The 17,445-nt window shown below is 39.1% G+C and overlaps 1 protein-coding gene across 2 annotated transcripts; it reads right to left on the reverse strand.

Annotated features, from left to right (window-relative positions):
- Nucleotides 1-647: 647 nt before the first annotated feature.
- On the reverse strand, nucleotides 648-11,160 carry LOC141442182 (uncharacterized). 2 transcript variants are annotated; one of them, XM_074107090.1, is made up of 7 exons: nucleotides 10,929-11,160; nucleotides 8,937-9,083; nucleotides 7,812-7,941; nucleotides 4,094-7,339; nucleotides 3,668-3,741; nucleotides 3,216-3,309; nucleotides 648-1,044 (listed from the first exon to the last, which is right to left on the reverse strand). In XM_074107090.1, the coding sequence occupies exons 1-5, from the start codon at nucleotides 11,022-11,024 to the stop codon at nucleotides 3,674-3,676; spliced, it is 3,687 nt and encodes a 1,228-aa protein (XP_073963191.1). In that variant the 5' UTR covers nucleotides 11,025-11,160; the 3' UTR covers nucleotides 648-1,044; nucleotides 3,216-3,309; nucleotides 3,668-3,673. The 2 variants fall into 2 exon arrangements, with proteins under 2 accessions (XP_073963191.1, XP_073963192.1); XM_074107091.1 differs by having other exon boundaries at nucleotides 3,212-3,309.
- Between the last annotated feature and the right edge of the window lie 6,285 nt (nucleotides 11,161-17,445).

Below are 17,445 nucleotides of genomic sequence, written 5' to 3' on the forward strand. Positions count from 1 at the left end.
TTTGCTCAAAATTTTGCTCACAACTTTGTGAACTCGACTGGACGCGAAGATGTGGACTAAGGCCAACTTGCAGTAAACACATAAATCGCGAGTTAGCGTTAAGCTCAGTTTAGTAGTGTCAAATTGTATGGAACTGTCAAGCTTAAGCCTGGATTAACTACTAAATCTAGATTTATTTTTTCCTGCAAGACGGCCTTAGATGGAGCTCGATTGCCTAATAAATACCCATTTAGCCTAGTTTGAAGACGGCTAGAATGTTATGCCAGCGCCAGACATAGCTTCAAAGATTTGCACACTTCTTTGAAGACTTCGAAAACATATTTGGACACATTGACGCGACCTGCCAGACATGCTTTGGCAGACATATATTGGAGTTAGAACGCTTTGACGTGCGCTAAAAACCGATACCGCATGGCAAAGTGCAAAGCTTTGGTCAAACTTCGAACACATTCAAAGTCTCTTGCCACACATAGCAATCAAACAAGTGAAGCAATGTCTGGCGCCGGTATAACCAGCCAGCCAGAGAATTCCACTGCTCAGCTGCCCGCATAATAAAGAAACGAGCAAAAATGCTTCGTGCAAAATACGAACATAAACGCAAAAACATTCATTCGATTTTTTACTACAATATTCACAAAACACTGTAATAAAATAAATAGCTACAAACTTCTGTATTTGCTCAAAAATATGATGACACTGTAAATCAAAACATTGGAAACTTATTACGTACAGACATTAGAACAGTAAATGTAGGTATTTCTGTTAAAACAACTGAGTACTTTTTACTTTTTGTGCACCATTACTTTGATAAAAGCAAACTGTTTTATGATATTCATCTTATTCAAATTTGTTCAAAATAATAACAAGCTTTAATTCCCTTTCACTTACATTCTTGTACAATTCTGAATGATATCAATATTATTTGTTATTTCATCAAATCTACGACGAATTTTCCTTTCAATTTCAATATCGTTTGAACTCCGTCGGATCATATGAGCTTTTCGTACGACCAGCGACTTCCGATCACCAAAAAGTAGGGTTAAACTGAAAAAGAAGAATTTAAACTACTATAAATTAGGCACGAAAACTTTCTATTGACGGATGAGATTTCAAATTTTTCGCCACAAATGATTAATTCCCTAACTGTTTCATATAGACGAACGATTGTTTTTTTTTTTTAAACTTCATCTTTCTACACTTCCATAGCAAATTTAAGTCGATGCCGAATGCTAGAAAGCTGTAATTTTGCACGAATATATAGGTATGTTAACTATGCCAACAAAATGGTACAATAAAAAATTCAATAAACTTATTTTTAGAGTACCTCCCATAGACGTAAAGTGGAGGTGTTTGAAATTCATGTGCGAAATTACATTTGAAATTCACCACGAGCTATACGGTGAAGGAAAATATCGTGAGGAAACCTGCACAAACCTGCGAAGCAATTCAATGGTGTGTGTGAAGTTGCCAATCCGCACTAGGCCCGCTTGGGAACTACTGCCCAAGCCCTCTCATTCTGAGAGGAGGCATGTGCTCAGCAGTGGGACGTATATAGGCTGGGGTGATGAAGTAAGACCGTAACGTTAAAAAACTTCACGATACTAACGCCATCTAGCAATATTTCGCCTCTCTTTTAGTTCTCATTAGATATCAGAAAATGTCCGAAAAATAGTTTTCTTCAACTGCTGCAACTTCGCCCTCTGGCCCCAACATTGCCTGATTCGATTTAGAGTCGATAACTTAGCGCCCTTTAGGTTTTTAAACTTTTATCCCTCCGTAATAATAATTTCCTTGTAGATAAAAGTTTAAAACCTATAAGAGTGCTAAGTTATCGACTCTAAATCAAATCAGGCAATGTTAGGGCCAGAGGGCAAAGTTGAAGTAGTTTACGGTACAATCAAAACTGAATCACGTACAGTCAGCAGCAGAAGTAGATGCGCGGTTACGGTGCTCAAAATAATCTACATTCGACTGCCAAGATAATAAGAGAATGTTTAAATTATTTTGCGCGCCACAACTGCTTATCTATTTCTGCTGCTTGTACATACCTTTGTGCTACTGATTTCTGTTAACATTTCATACATCTACCAAAGAAATTAAAGCTAAATTGATCATGAACATCATCCTGGCACGTGATTCAGTTTCCTCGATTATACATAATTAGCTGTGTACATAATGTGAAGTTGAATAAATAAGCGCCGTCAAAAAGACAGGCCTTGATGGAGGAAAGGGTATGTTGAATAAAAAAAAAAGAAAATGAGATACCTTTAGTATGAAGAAATATTTGGCGACCCCTCTACCCGTTGCCTCTTTTTCATGTAAGTATATTTTGTGTCAAATATTATTACAAGATGGAGCGACGACTTGGTTAAGATCGCGGGATCGCGGTGGATGCGGAAAGCACAAGACCGGTCTGAGTGGAGAGCCTTGGGGGAGGCCTATGTCCAGCAGTGGACGTCTTTCGGCTGACATGATTATTAGTTAATATTATCTGAATAAATATTTTTAAACTTATTTTTTTTTTACTGTTGTAGTTTTCCCAGCAACTACGAGGGGCTTCTCGACCCCCTAAAGAGGCTTCGTGACCCCTAGGGGATTGCAACCCACATTGAAAAACACTTCACTAAAACTAAATTACTCTATCTACTCCGCGACCACTGCAGACCCAAGCTCTTATTGTCTAACGGAAATACAAACTGAAACATGGATACACAGAAAAACTCAGAAAAGGAGAGCACTGGGAATCGAACCCAGGTCCTCAGCATTCCGTGCTGCGTGCTATAACCCCTACACTACCACTGGACACATTGGATTGTTTGTTTGTTGGATTGGATGGTTGGATTTCACGGGATGACCGTAAAAGTAACAAATTTGGAGTTGAAATAAAAAATCGTCACTACTTTTAAAAAAACTCGTATCTTAAAATGGATAAATTTTCTGAGATGCACTTTATGACCATTACGTCAAGGTTAAATTTTGTTGACGTATTGATTTTATATACGAGATTTTTCCAAAGTAGTGACGAAATACAAAAATACTCCAAAAACCAATTTTAGTCTTATTAAGTCTATCGCATGTGCGTTTGCCATCGCTTTCACCATCTCTTTTTGTCAACATCTTACACCGTTAGACAGAAAGAAACAATGAATGCGATGGCAAGCGACCGCGCGTTATACAATACGGCCTCAGATTTAAGTTATCACCACAGTACCGACCGGCACGCAGCCTGCGATCCTCCCCAACCAACCGCAACAACTTGGCCCTGCAAAGCGACTGCTTGGCGCTCCAGAACGATTTGCCGATGGTGAGCTGAAATCAAACAGTAGATTGTGGGATCCCACTCCAGAATGCTGTTTCTATCTAATCTAAGGCTACGTACGCACTATGCGGCTAACTGCGCGGTTTTAGCGCGCCGTCTCTCTCTCAAGCTATACTTTAAAAAGGGGTGGCATGCTAATACTGCGCGATTAGCCCCATAGTAGGTACGGTACGTAGCCCATTAAATGCCGCAGAGTTGCCTAGCGAAATCACATCTGGAAACCACCGTCTCTCAGTTTGCCACATCTCTCTCTCTCTTTTTTAATTGACTTCAAAAAAGGAGGAGGTTGAGGTGATATTTATCATGAATATTTCGTAATTTTTAATTTCAAATATAATTTTGTCTTACCGATTGTCAAGTTAGATTTTTCCCTTCTCCTTTAGCCGTTTTATCGCTGCTGTCAGATTTTGGTCTCCGTTGAGCTACGGATAGAAAATTAGTTAGTATTTTGTATAAATTGATTGAGGCGTTTATTGCGGAAGTCCACGATGGCAATGAGGAGGTCAATGATGAAAATAATGACTTGGTAACAGAGGAGCGAGATACAAACGTTTTAGTCCATATTGTTTTGTTTTTGGAGGGGAACGGATACGAGAAGATCAGTGATGGGGATGTGAGTGACTACCTAATTAAATAAACCACTTTGTAATGGAATAACTATCACAAATTGGAGGGTTACGGAAATAAGACCAGAAAAAACCTATTCAATTAAGTAAAATATAAATTTAGATCAATATCAGAGAAAACATTAAAATACATTAAAAGGGATCTTACGTTCTTCATTACTGGGCGCCCAAGAAACTAAATGCAATCCATGCATGGCATTAATTAGGGATTTGTCTTTCTTTCTTCGCAGGATTTTTGACGTAAAATATGTTGTTGGGAACCCATGAGGCCTTATTAAACTATGATTTTCTTTGCGCGGTGGGCTCACTTCAGTCTCATTAAGTTTGACTACCCTTATCCCTTGTCCCTTATCCGTATCCTTATTAGACCAGTCACCCATGACAGCATTTTTCAAATCTTGAACTTCACTTCTGACTCTACTCCCGATATCTTCACGTATTTTATTTTTTCCATCTGTTCCGTCTTCCTGGTCCAATACCGCATAACACATTCTGTCCCTTGATCTATCGTGTGAGCATAACGTAGTGAGATCAATTCCTTCATGAAGTGCTACTTCATCTAAGCTGGTTCTGTTGTTATAAGAAGAGCAGGCATCAGTGTCGTCTCTTTTTAAATTTTCAAACGTTTTTGTTGCAACTAGCCTATCACGGTGAATGATACTAGATCGAGCACATTGTACTGAAGCGCCGGGATCAGCATCCTTGCCACATTGCTTATCCATAAGACAGGGGGCAATAACTCCGCACATGGAGCCCATTCCACATTGTATACCCATATTAGTTATATTTTTATATTTTTTAGGCTTTGTTTGTAATAATTCTTCACATGGGTCACGCTTGCTTGATTTAACCTTTTTTATTTTGCACATAGATTTGATTTTTTGGATTTTACATTTATTAGATTTGATCTTTTTTATTGTACACTTCATTGCTTTGCTTGATTTTGCAGACGGTGGTTTGCTACAAGGGTCAAGAGATTTATTGGATTTCTGAGACTTGCTTGATTTGGGTTTAGAAGGTTGACAGTCTAGGCGTTGGCCACCAGTTTTACTTCCCAGTTTTGTACCAGGTGCATAATGACTGCAACCGCAAGAACTTTTGGCAAGCACAATTTCAGTGGGACTTGATTTTGGAGAAATCTTGCACTTTGAAGGCATGCTTGCTAAATCACATTCACATTCAATGTGACGTTTCTTTTTAATATTAGCACTAAGGCACTTGTTTGACATCTTACAAACGGGGGGTTTGCAGTCTCCCTGACACACAATGCACGTACAAGAATTAGAATTACTTTTTTCTTTTTTTTTCATCGTAGACGGGGAACATAAGTCAGGTTGAATACATTTGCATTCGTAACTGCGTTTCTGTATGGCTACTTCAGCTTTAGTGTCACACCCTTTTTGACTTGTTTTTTTAGGAGTAGGAACGCTGCAATCACACTGTATCTCTTTTTGTGCTTTTTTGCTTAAGTTGGGTAAAGACATGCAAGCACAACTTTTTGAACTGACGCTAGGTTTACTGGGCTTTTTAACAGGTTTCGTTTTAGTAGTTTTGCAGACTTGGGAAGGTTTAGGCGAGTCACATTCGCATGAAACTTCAATACATTTCGGTTTCGGTTGGCATTCCCCTCCACATTCCAGCTGAGGTGGGCAGTCGGGTTCATCTATTTCAATTTTAAGCTGGACGTTTACTTTTTGTTTCGAATCATTAACAGGCCCAATGCAGATGAGGCGGTGTTTGACTGCACGCTTTTTCTTCTTCGACGTATACTCCATTTTAGGAGCAATTGTTTTTGGCAGGTTGCAAATTGGTTTTGCCTTAGATTTAACGATATGGCCACTTGCACAGCTGCTGCTGGTGCTGCTGCTACTTTTAGAAAATCTAACCTTAGATTCTTTGTTAGTCGGAGGACAATATTTACTCATACTGCCACTACTACTAGTTGAGGATTTTTTATCTTTTTGTGGTTTAGGAGGCTTAGGAGGTTTTGGAGGCTTTCCACGTTTTTTACCAGAACTGCTGCTCGTGCTGCTACTGCTATTTTTGTAACTTTTACTACTACAGGTACTACTATGACTACTACTAGATGAGGAATATTTTTTCTTATCCTTCTTCGGTTTCGGGGGTTTTTCTTTAGGTGGCTTTGGATATTTTTCTTTAGATGGTTTTGGTGATTTTGGTTTAGGTGGTTTGGGACAGTAATCCTTAGGTGGCTTAGGCTTAGGACATGGTGGTAGTTTGGGAGGTTTCACAGGTTTAGGTGGCTTACATTTTTCTTTAGAGGGTTTAGGAGATTTGACTTTACGTGGCTTCGGGCATTTTTCTTTAGATGGCTTTGGTGATTTGGCTTTAGCCGGTTTCGGAGGTTTTGGACATTTTTCTTTAGAAGGTTTAGGAGATACGGATTTGGGCGGTTTCGGTGGTTTTGGACATTTTTCTTTAGATGGTTTAGGTGATACGGATTTAGACGGTTTTGGTGGTTTTGGGCATTTTTCTTTCGATGGTTGTGGGGATTTGGCTTTACGTGGTTTTGGGCATATTTCAGGTACTGGCTTAGGGCATCGGACGGGTGGGCAATGGCTGCTACACATACACGATTTCTTAGATTGAGACTTAGCTGCTTTCATAAAGTCCTCGCTAGAACTATTACAACTTTCATAGATTTCAGTGACCACGCGAGGGACCTCATGTCCACGGAAATTGTCCAAGTTTGATTTTTTACACTGAACACCCAAGTTATGAGAGTATCCCTTTCTACCCGATTTACTGAAGCTTCTGAACTTATTGTGTTTTCCGGATAGCCAATACAACCAGCTTATTCGTTTAGAGCACTTGACACTTTTCACAACTTTTTTATTGTTAACTTGACCCTGTTTATCATCTTTAAGATTATCATAGGACTTGCTGAATTTTATTGTTTTATCAATTTTGTTATGCTTTTGCAGTTTATGAGATTTAAAGCCCTTCCAATATTCATTTGGGGCACTGGAATTGGCAGACTGGTCCAGTATGTTAATGTTGGCACATTCTTTGGAAGTTCCAGATTCAGATATGTAATCTGGACTTCCCCCTTTTGGAGTTAAACATATTTTGTTACTGATTTTAAGTAATTCTGTTTTGTCACGCTTCACAGTTCTATAGTTCCGGACATTTCTAGATTTTGCCGTTTTATCCATCCAAAATAAACTTGCGTTTTCTATAGAAGTCATTAAACTAGCGCAGGAGTATACGATCGGATTCGACGCTCTGTAATTTTCTATTCTTTCAGGTTTCTTTTTGTGCACGGAATCCAAACCTTCTTCAACGTGTGTGGTCTCATTGTAAGAATGCTCATTTTTCGATCGTTTTTCCTTTAGGTGAAAACTATTCGCGAGAAAACAAATGTAGGCCCAAACTGGAAAAAAAATGAAATTGAATTTTATGAAGAATTAAACAGAACACATTTATTTATTAAAGGCAAAATGTATCTGACTGCAATAAATCGTGAATCAATTATCAGTAAAATCAGAAAATTGTTGAAAATAGTACAGAAACTTATCTAATCAGGAAAATATTGTTTTTTTTTATTCGACTGGATGGCAAACGAGCAAGTGGGTCTCCTGATGGTAAGAGATCAACACCGCCCTTAAACATCTGCAACACCAGGGGTATTGCAGATGCGTTGCCAACCTAGAGGCCTAAGACGGGATACCTCAAGTGCCAGTAATTTCACCGGCTGTCTTACTCTCCACGCCGAAACACAACAGGGCAAGAACTGCTGCTTCACGGCAGGATTAACGAACAAGATGGTGGTATCAATCCGGGCGGACCTTGCACAAGGTCCTACCACCTGCAAATTATTGGTAATTATTGGTATAAAAACTTACGAAACATAAGAGCCACATAACCGATGATAACAAATAGTTTTAAATTTGCAGCAAGTGAAGCAATAACAACAATCAGACAAACAATACGTAGAAACGAAAACACTAATAAAAATTCCGATGCTATCCGACTCTGAAAAAGAAAATAATCAAATAATTTATTGAATTAGGCGTTACTTTGCGGAAGTCCATATCAATGAAAAAACCACTTGCATAAACTTAGCTATATATTATAAGGTGTCGGATGAGCAAAAAAATGTTTTTTGTTTGTAGAAAATTATCAGTTAAAATTAGTTCCCTATTCATCATCATCATCATCATCATCATCTTAGCCCTAGGACGTCCACTGTTGGACATGTTTTAGGTTTTCACATCAATAAATATCTTTGGTCGGGTTATTGGCGTCTTTGTATGCCCTTTCTATAAATTGGATTGACATAAACGTATACAGCGTGGGGGTGAAAGAGCTGGATGAACATACATTTCGTCACTACTTTAAAAAAAACTCGTGCTTCAAAATTTATAATCTATCTATTCTATATAAATAAAAATGAATCGTAAAAATAAATAAAAATGAATCGTAAAATGTGTTGCTAAGCGCAAAACTCGGGAACGGCTGGACCGATTTCGCTTGTTCTTATTTTGTTGTGTTCGTTATTGTCAGTAGAAGGTTTTTATGAAGAAAACTTAGAAAAATTACAACTGGGGCGAAGCCGCGGGCAACAGCTAGTTGTATATATATACACACGAGATGTTTTCAAAGTAGTGGAGATTTATTGCATAGGCGTAGCTCTCATAAGGTCGCGGATAAGCAAAATAAATGTTTATAAATAAATAAATAAATATCACGGGACAATTCACGCCAATTGACCTAGTCCCAAAGTAAGCTTAGCAATATATAGATACATACTTAAAAACATAATTAACAACCAAGACCAGAGAAGAAACATTCGTATTTTTCATACAAATATCTACCCCGACACGGGAATCGAACCCGGGACCTCAAGCTTCGTAGTCAGGTTCTCTAACCACTAGGCCATCTGGTCGTCCATCAGATCATTTACTTACTATTATTAGGCTTACGATATGACGATGTTATCATACTGAGTACTGAGTTCAGGTACTTACAGGAATAGTGCACAGACAACAAACTGATAGCATCTCGACACTTATGAAAATAAAGCCCACGACGTACATATACGTAACAATACATTTTGGGACGCGGTTGAAATCCTTGATGAAATATACAAACAACAGATTCGCTGGGACTTCGAGCTGAAACAAAAAGTTTGAATACTGTAGGTAGGTAGTGTCTTAAAGTCCTAGGCTCTGAAATAATAATAATAATAATAATGTGGCGGCAAACTAGGTTAGGCTTTTATAATATTTTTATTTTGTATGTACTTTCCTGTATTTTACTTTTTATAACTATTATAAAAACCTAATCCTAAGAATGAAAATAAATAGAGAGATAATAATAATGTTTATTGTACTCAAAAACAAGTGTTACAAATAACATAAACTTAAGTTTGTGCAAAAATATCTTGAGTAAGTGGTCGAGCTTTCGACCCCTAAACTAGGTTTAAACCTGTGCCTTAGGGGCTTGAGTTCGTCCGAAATTAATGTATTAAACAAACATGTTCTTGGACAATGCAATAGCACATTAATCGTAAAAAGTTATAACCACCCAGACTCAGGCAACGGGTTGTATTGACGTCTAAAGGTGTCTTGGCCACAGTAAGAGGAAACCTGCAATGAAACAGCGTCACCACTAGAATGTGAAGACGATTTATTTACAATTTCTTATAACTATTTATACATTGAATATTTACATGTGTGCGTTAATCTATACAATAGGTTCTTGGTTTGCATTTTACGGATTTATCACAACGTGATGCGCGATGCGCCTGAATCTTGTTCCGTCGTAGGTTCTTGCCCCAGTTGTCCTCGGCTGAGTTGCAGTCCATGTTTACGGCACGTGAACAAGTAGTAAAAAGTTATAAGACCGCCTATTACTTACCTTGGAAAATCTCCATATATACCTGTGTTTTATGTACTGCTTACTATATGTTGGTGTTCAATAAAGAGTTATTGTATTGTATTGTAAACCTCTGTTACGTGCAGTAGAATCTTATCACAATAAATGTCCCAATGGCTTCCTTGATGAAAACAATGATGGCTTACTGAGACAAAGTTCTACTGCAGCCTTTACGGGTGCTCCACCTATCGACCTTTCAGTCAAAAAACCCCCGACTTTTCCACTTCAAAGTTCAATATCTCAAAAACGACTCAACCGAATTTGATGAAACATGTTTAATAACAATCACAAAAAAACTTGATTTTAAATAAAAAACGCTTTCAAATTGGTCCACCCGTTTAAGAGCTACGGTGCCACAGACAGACAGACAAACACACAGCGGTCAAACAAAAATGGTGTTAAAAATAACGCGAAGCGTTAAGGAGAAGTCTTGTTCTGAGAGGAGGCCTGTGCCCCAGCAGTGGGACGTATATAGGCTGGGATGTGTGTGTGTGTTAAGGCGAAGTATACCTATCTGATTCCAGCTCTCTCATCATCATCATCAGCCGGAAGACGTACACTGCCTGAACAAAGGTCCCCCTTAGAACGCCACAATGAACGACAGCTCGCCACTTGCATCCGGTTTCCGATTCCGGTTCACGATGTCGTCAGTCCAGCTGGTGGGAGCTCTATACCGAGGCATATTGATGAGCTCCCTGGTATGTATATTCGGTTTGCAAAATATGCAGACCGCATTCTGACTCCTGATATCAGGCTACAATACGACTGATGTTGCCAGTCGCTCAGATGCTTGACGCCGCTTATAGACGTCCGTTGTTTTGACTGAACAACGGATCGTTTTTGCGGTGTTGTTTTGGCTTCTTTGCCAGATGTATCCAGTGCATGTACACCCATTCATTGTAAGCTATACGACACCGCAGGTCCGGCAAGAAAAACGGTCCGTTGTCCGGTGAAACCAACGGACAACTACAAGCGGCCTTATTGTCACATTTGGAAGTCTCGTAAGAAAGAGACAGCATATAAACAAGAGCCAAGACAGGCCATGACCATCAGTTTCGTCGTCAAATATTTACTTCACTTACTAGAATTGCTAATCCAAGTAAGATTGAGATTCCGGTCCGATACGGGAGACAGCACAAGACACGATTCGCTTCCGGGATAAATCTAAACACAACCATTTTTCACTGGTTTATTTTACAGTGTATATAATTTAAGACTGAACAAACAACAAACACGCTTTCAATTTGGTCCATTACATTCTTAAACACAATAAAAACTGATTAATTTTTTTTCCAACATCTGTCAGCGGGTGACACCCGCGACAGCGCTTTTTGATTTGTTCTTCTTTTTCTAGAAAAGACGAAGGAATTTATCGCTTAATGCCAAAATGCCACCTACACACTAATGAACAAAAATGTAATATAATGACAAATTATTTATAGGATTACAGAACCTGTGTAAAGATCTCACTCATAGAACCAGGTAGGTAAGTATGGTTCTATGTAGATTAGTGAGAAATAAAACTTTAGAGCCTATAAATGACTACAGTGAATGACCTTACTAGTAGATATTATAAGTAAACGTGAAAATGTGTGAGTATTGGTTGTGTGTGTGTGTGTGCGTGCGTGTGAGTGCGTGTGTGCGTATATGTTTGCTACTCCTTCTCACTGTAACTATTTAGACGGATTTGAATAAATAGCTTACCGTCTGGAATAACGTATAGGCGGTTTTTATCCCGATATTCTTACGGGATCGGGAAAAAATGCTGAAATTTCAACTGTTAGGTTTAGAGTCACGAAACTTAGCGCTGGTGTTTTACGTTTTAGTGGAATTTACGATGTGATTTTGGTACAGTCAAGGGCAAAGATATCGACACTTTATGCACTTAACATTAAGGCCGTGTATACATATTTTTGCAACTTTGGCCGTGTCGATATCTTTGCCCTTGACTGTATTAATTATCATGGAAATTTAGTAAAATCTCAGAATTTCAATTGAATTTTTCTTTTAATTTATAACGTTTCATTTTAGTGGGGGACGATTGTTACTCGCCTCCGCAGGAGAAACCCACCACAACCCTGCACGTGTCCCCTGGGTGGTGCTAAACGAGTGACAAACATTAAGGCGATATACACATAGGCAAAGATGGCGATAGATATGTTTACGAATGCGAATGGCTCCTTTCAGAGCCCACAAGCGAACAGCTCACCGAGCATTTCGACTAGAGATGTCGGACCTTCAGTCTTCTCTTGCAAATTAACATTGAGGGTATAAGTGCTGCAAAGAGTGTGTGTATATGTACCTATATATTATAAGCCTATTTTAAATGTATGCCATACGATTAAATAAATAGTGGGGTAATGTTCTGGAGTGGTTGACCACAAATCAACAGACGTAGGTGTGAGAGAGGTGGTCCAACGAGATGGACTGACGATTTGGGAACCAGTTGTCTACCGATCGACGTGGAACTCTTTGGTGGAGGCCTTGGTTTAGCAGTGGATGTCTTTCGGCTGGTGTGACGAGGTTGAATGATTGACTTCATAGACTGGAATGTTTGAAAATATACTGAGTGGTAAAAAATCTGGCCTTCAATATGCAGTAATAGGTAATTACCCGACTGCCCCAAGGAGGGTTATTTTGTATGGAGAGTGGGCCGAATTTTATGCCGCTGAGTATAGTTTCTATAAGAGACCTTATTTTCTAACGCTAGGAATCACAATTGTTTACACACCTTCTTTCTGTCACATGGTATAAGACGAGAGTAGAAGGAGATGGTGATTGCAATTGCGAACGTCAGCGCGTATGGACAATACAGCCTCCGTATTAACAATCCTACTTTTAATCCAGGGAAATTGGAAAGTTCCTGCGGGACGCACACATAGTTTTGAAGTAAATGCTACCGAGTTAGCAATAAAGTTTGAAAGCACATTTCTATGTCATCAATTTTGAATACCTTTAAATTTTTACATTCCGTTGTTGCCATTTTGGCTCCGGAACCCTAAAAAGTATATAAGTGTATAAAAACTTCTCAAGATGTATTTTATGGAGTACAGCGTATTTTCTTACACTGTGGCAGCGTTTAAGCCGCAGGCGGGCCGGGGCGTGGCGGGCCTGCGACGCCGGCGCACCCTACACTATTACTTCTAAGATTATAGGCACGTTGACACACCAATCAATTGACGTACTTTTTATGAGCTGTCAAAACACAATTCTTCCATAGAGTTTGAATGGAAATAGCAAGTTATGACGTCACTTGTTCGCACACTCAATCAACTATATATTTGTTTTGAAGCAACAAAAAATCTAATTTTGCAGTTAATCGAAAATTAATCTGGTTTTCAGGGCTGAAATAAAGCGTTTTTTTACTGGAGTCGTGTCTTCTAATTTTTAATGGTGTCAACATTCCTATTATAAGCTGGGACCAAACCGCGCGATCTCGCCAAGTATTTCATCAACGTGCTAAGGTTTTTAATAGTGGCTAAAATTTGTAAAAGCATGTGGAAATCAAATATTATTTTATAAAAAAATTAAAAGAATATTGTATTGTGTTTTAGACGACCAGATGGCCTAGTGGTTAGAGAACCTGACTACGAAGCTTGAGGTCCCGGGTTCGATTCCCGTGTGGGGGCAGATATTTGTATGAAAAATACGAATGTTTGTTCTCGGGTCTTGGGTGTTTAATATGTATTTAAGTATGTATCTATGTATATCATTATATTTATCCGTTGTTTAGTACCCATAACACAAGCTTTGCTAAGCTTACTTTGGGACTAGGTCAATTGGTGTGAATTGTCCCGTGATATTTTTTTTTGAAATAGATACTTAATATAACCAATTTATTTCAAGCCAACTCAGTGCCATCTAACACTGATATAGAGAACAGCTAGAAGATACTTCTTCTAAATCGCTATACTTTTGACAGTGGCTGTGGTCGTCGTTTGAGGGTCAGTAGCGAACCTTTACCCCCTTTTGTCTCTATTTGTTTTGTTCGAATAGACGGAGACGGCATCACATTTATCTGTCAAATATAATTAATCAGTGGGTGGTGAAACAGCCCCTTACTAATCTCTCTAGAGTAGTGATCGCGGATCGAAAAGCGCAGCGTAGGACGTCCACCAAACGAGATAGACGGATGAGCCCCCTATTCAATAAGAGTTACAGTGCTACAAAGCTACATGATTGTCATGCACTTTTATCTATAATATTTTATGTTTAATATTAAATGTGATAAACTTAACAATTATGTAGAACTAGCCGTTACCCGCGACTCCGTCCGCGCAGAATTCGTTTAACGCTATCTCGCGGGAACTATGCAATTTTCAGAGATAAAAACTATGTCCTTTTCCGGGACCTAAACCATCAGTATACCGAATTTCATATCAATCGGTTAAGTGGTTTAGACGTGATAAAGTAACAAACAAATAAACAAACAGACTTACAAACTTTCGCATTTATGATTTAGTGAGATTGTAGCATTTTTTTTTATTCGACTGAATGGCAAACGAGCAAGTCTCAGCAGGCCTCCTGATGGTAAGAGCTCACCACCACCCATAGACACCTGCCACACAAGGGGGATTGTAGATACGTTGCCAACCTAGAGGCCTAAGATGGGATACCTCAAGTGCCAGTAATTTCACCGGCTGTCTTACTCTCCACGCCGAAACACAACAGTGCAAGCACTGCGGCTTCACGGCAGGATTAGCAAGCAAGATGGTGGTAGCAATCCGGGCGGACCTTGCACAAGGTCCTACCACCTGCAAAACTTAACTAAACTTAACTTTTATTAAATAGGGGCGTCGTTAAAGCGGAAATAACACTTTGTTGTTCGCCTAATGCGGTCGCCGAACTTGTTTCAAACTACTTCGGCGAACGACCGTAGCCTTAAACATTAGTCTGTCCGTCTACTGCGGCGGCCATAATTATTAAGGCGGTGGCAGCTGTTAGGCACTCGCCGAATGCGGCCGACTACCGTGTTCTTTACACTTTTGCCGTCGCCAAAGTGTAAAGAACACAAACAACAAAGTTTAATTTCCGCTTAAAGCGGGTTCAAGATGGATGCAGGCCGCTTCCAATCGACGCAACTGAAGGTCCACAGGGAAGGTCTATGCCCAACAGTGGACTTCCTACGGCTGACAGGATGATGATAACGAGTGAACCTTCAATCAATTTTCTTGGGAAAATAATGTGATGGTTTCCTCTTGGCTTCAACAGTGCTCGGGCTTGGATTTCGTAACTGGCTGGCTCTCGCCACAGGTATCTTCAAATCCGGCTCTAAGGACCATATGTTGCGTTGCAACTATTATAATTTGTGTTTAAAGCTACTGTAGGGCACTTTTTATATAGAGACGAATTAAAAAGCCGAAGCTCGATCGTAAACACTGTATTTTTATTTTGCGTTGAAATTTATATTTAAGAGGGGTATTATAAGTTCGACCGCTATGTGTGTCTGTCTGTCTGTCTGTGGCACCGTAGCTCTGAAACGGGTGGACTGATTTGAATGCAGTTGCCTTTGTATTTTTTTTTATAATTGTGGCAAATGCTGAGAGCAACAGAGCTCTACCGAATATCACATATGAACTAGTGAATTTATAATAATAACACTTCCAGTACAAAAATTACTAAGTCTATTAAAAATGCTGAATTTCATTTCTCGCCTTTTTCCGCCGAACGTTTGACTCGACAATTTTTTACCCATTTATCCCGGTGCCAGATAACTTTTTATCTCATCATATCCTATCTTTATCCCACTTTAAGGGTTTATCTATCTATGAAGAAATTGGATGACTTGAGGATAATGCACACGATAACAGAAGGATTTTGTTACAAACAATGTCATTCACTATGAAAAGACAGATTTTAACAAAAGTGTAATTACTACAGATCTGAAATAAAACAGACCAGGTGACCAGGATGAGCAGGTGGTAGGACCTTGTGCAAGGTCCGCCCGGATTGCTACCACCATCTTGCTCGCTAATCCTGCCGTAAAGCAGCAGTGCTTGCACTGTTGTGTTTCGGCGTGGAGAGTAAGACAGCCGGTGAAATAACTGGCACTTGAGGTATTCCTTCTTTGGCCTCTAGGTTGGCAACGCATCTGTAATACCCAGGTGTTGCAGTTGTCTATGGGTGGTGGTGATCTCTTACCATCAGGAGATCCACTTGCTCGTTTGCCATCCAGTCGAATAAAAAAAAAAAAAAAAAAAAAGACCAAATTTCACTTAGGTACCGGGCCTACCTCATCAGTTATTATATGAATAGACAATATACATACATAAGACATATATACATGTATTGTGGACATTCTGTTCGTTGCCTCTTTAAAATAAAAATATACTTACCTAAGTCCCTGGAAACAAGTCTCATAAAAATAAACTAATCAAACCAACTAAAAAAATCCTCAAAATTTACATTTCTAAGTTGAAGTACCTAATTATATCTCTTAGAAACTTTTTTTATATTTCTATACGTCCCACTGCTGGGCAAAGGCCTCCCATTTCTTCCGCCAATCTTCCTTATCCTGGGCAAGCACCTGCCAATCGGGCCAAAAAACAAGGCACCCTTAATTTTGCGTCTTGTCTGTGTCTTGTTTTTGGGGGTTAAAATGAGCAAAACATTAACTTAATCTACATCGCAAAAGCGCCATTTAACCTTGGCAACCCCTTTAACCCCTAGTGACGGCAGTCTATGGGGATCAAGGTAATCCTATGGGCTGTGAACCGGCTGAGCGATCGCTAAATACCCGTCATCCCATTACCATAACCTGCTACATCGTCCGACATGCTATAAATCCAGGATGATTAACACAGAGGCAATAGGGACCAAGTTATGAGTATTTGGAATATCCTTTTTGATGGAGTTAGCTACAAAATATTTTTTCACTTGTCATGCTCGTAAAGTTGGTGTTTATACTGGATCCAGGCGACATAAAATGACTTTTTATGCACTAGTGCATAAAATAAAATCTTCGTCTAAGACTAAGGTAATCAGGTATCATTACCCACAAACAAAGAAGTTTATATATTTTTTTTCATAATTTTTAATTTATACAAAATAAAAAATCAATCAAATCAATCAAAATAAATCAATAAAACTAAAAAAATATAATTATATAGTTATGCATGAAAAATAAAATGTACATAGTACTTAAGTGAACAATTGTTGCTATTTCGTTTCCTCGCCATCGAAGTGAAAAGCAGCGTGTAAAACTCGAGCATTAAACCCATTTTCCCCTCGATGTGTCTATCCACCCTCGCCTGGCTATATGAACGTCTTGGGTAAAATGGCTCGTTTTATGCTCTCGTTGTACAATCTACTATTTTAATCCCCCGCCTTTTGAGTAGATGTTGTTCTTAATTAAGTACGCTTATTCACTGTATAGTTAAGCGTAGTTTGCTTTGCGTAGTTTATTTTGACACACGCGATGTAACGGAACTAGAGCGTCGATGGCCACGTACAATGTACTCAGTGATTTTTGGATTGTTTAAAGCAAAATTTGATTTGACAATTTATACTGGCCAGACTCGAGTGATGGCCGCGGTGTGAGGGACGGCCGCAGGTAGGGTTAAGCAAGCCGGCTTATCGCGTGCGCCCGACAGGGTTGGA

Source organism: Choristoneura fumiferana, chromosome 25 (assembly GCF_025370935.1).
Source record: "Choristoneura fumiferana chromosome 25, NRCan_CFum_1, whole genome shotgun sequence".
NCBI classification, from domain to species: domain Eukaryota; kingdom Metazoa; phylum Arthropoda; class Insecta; order Lepidoptera; family Tortricidae; genus Choristoneura; species Choristoneura fumiferana.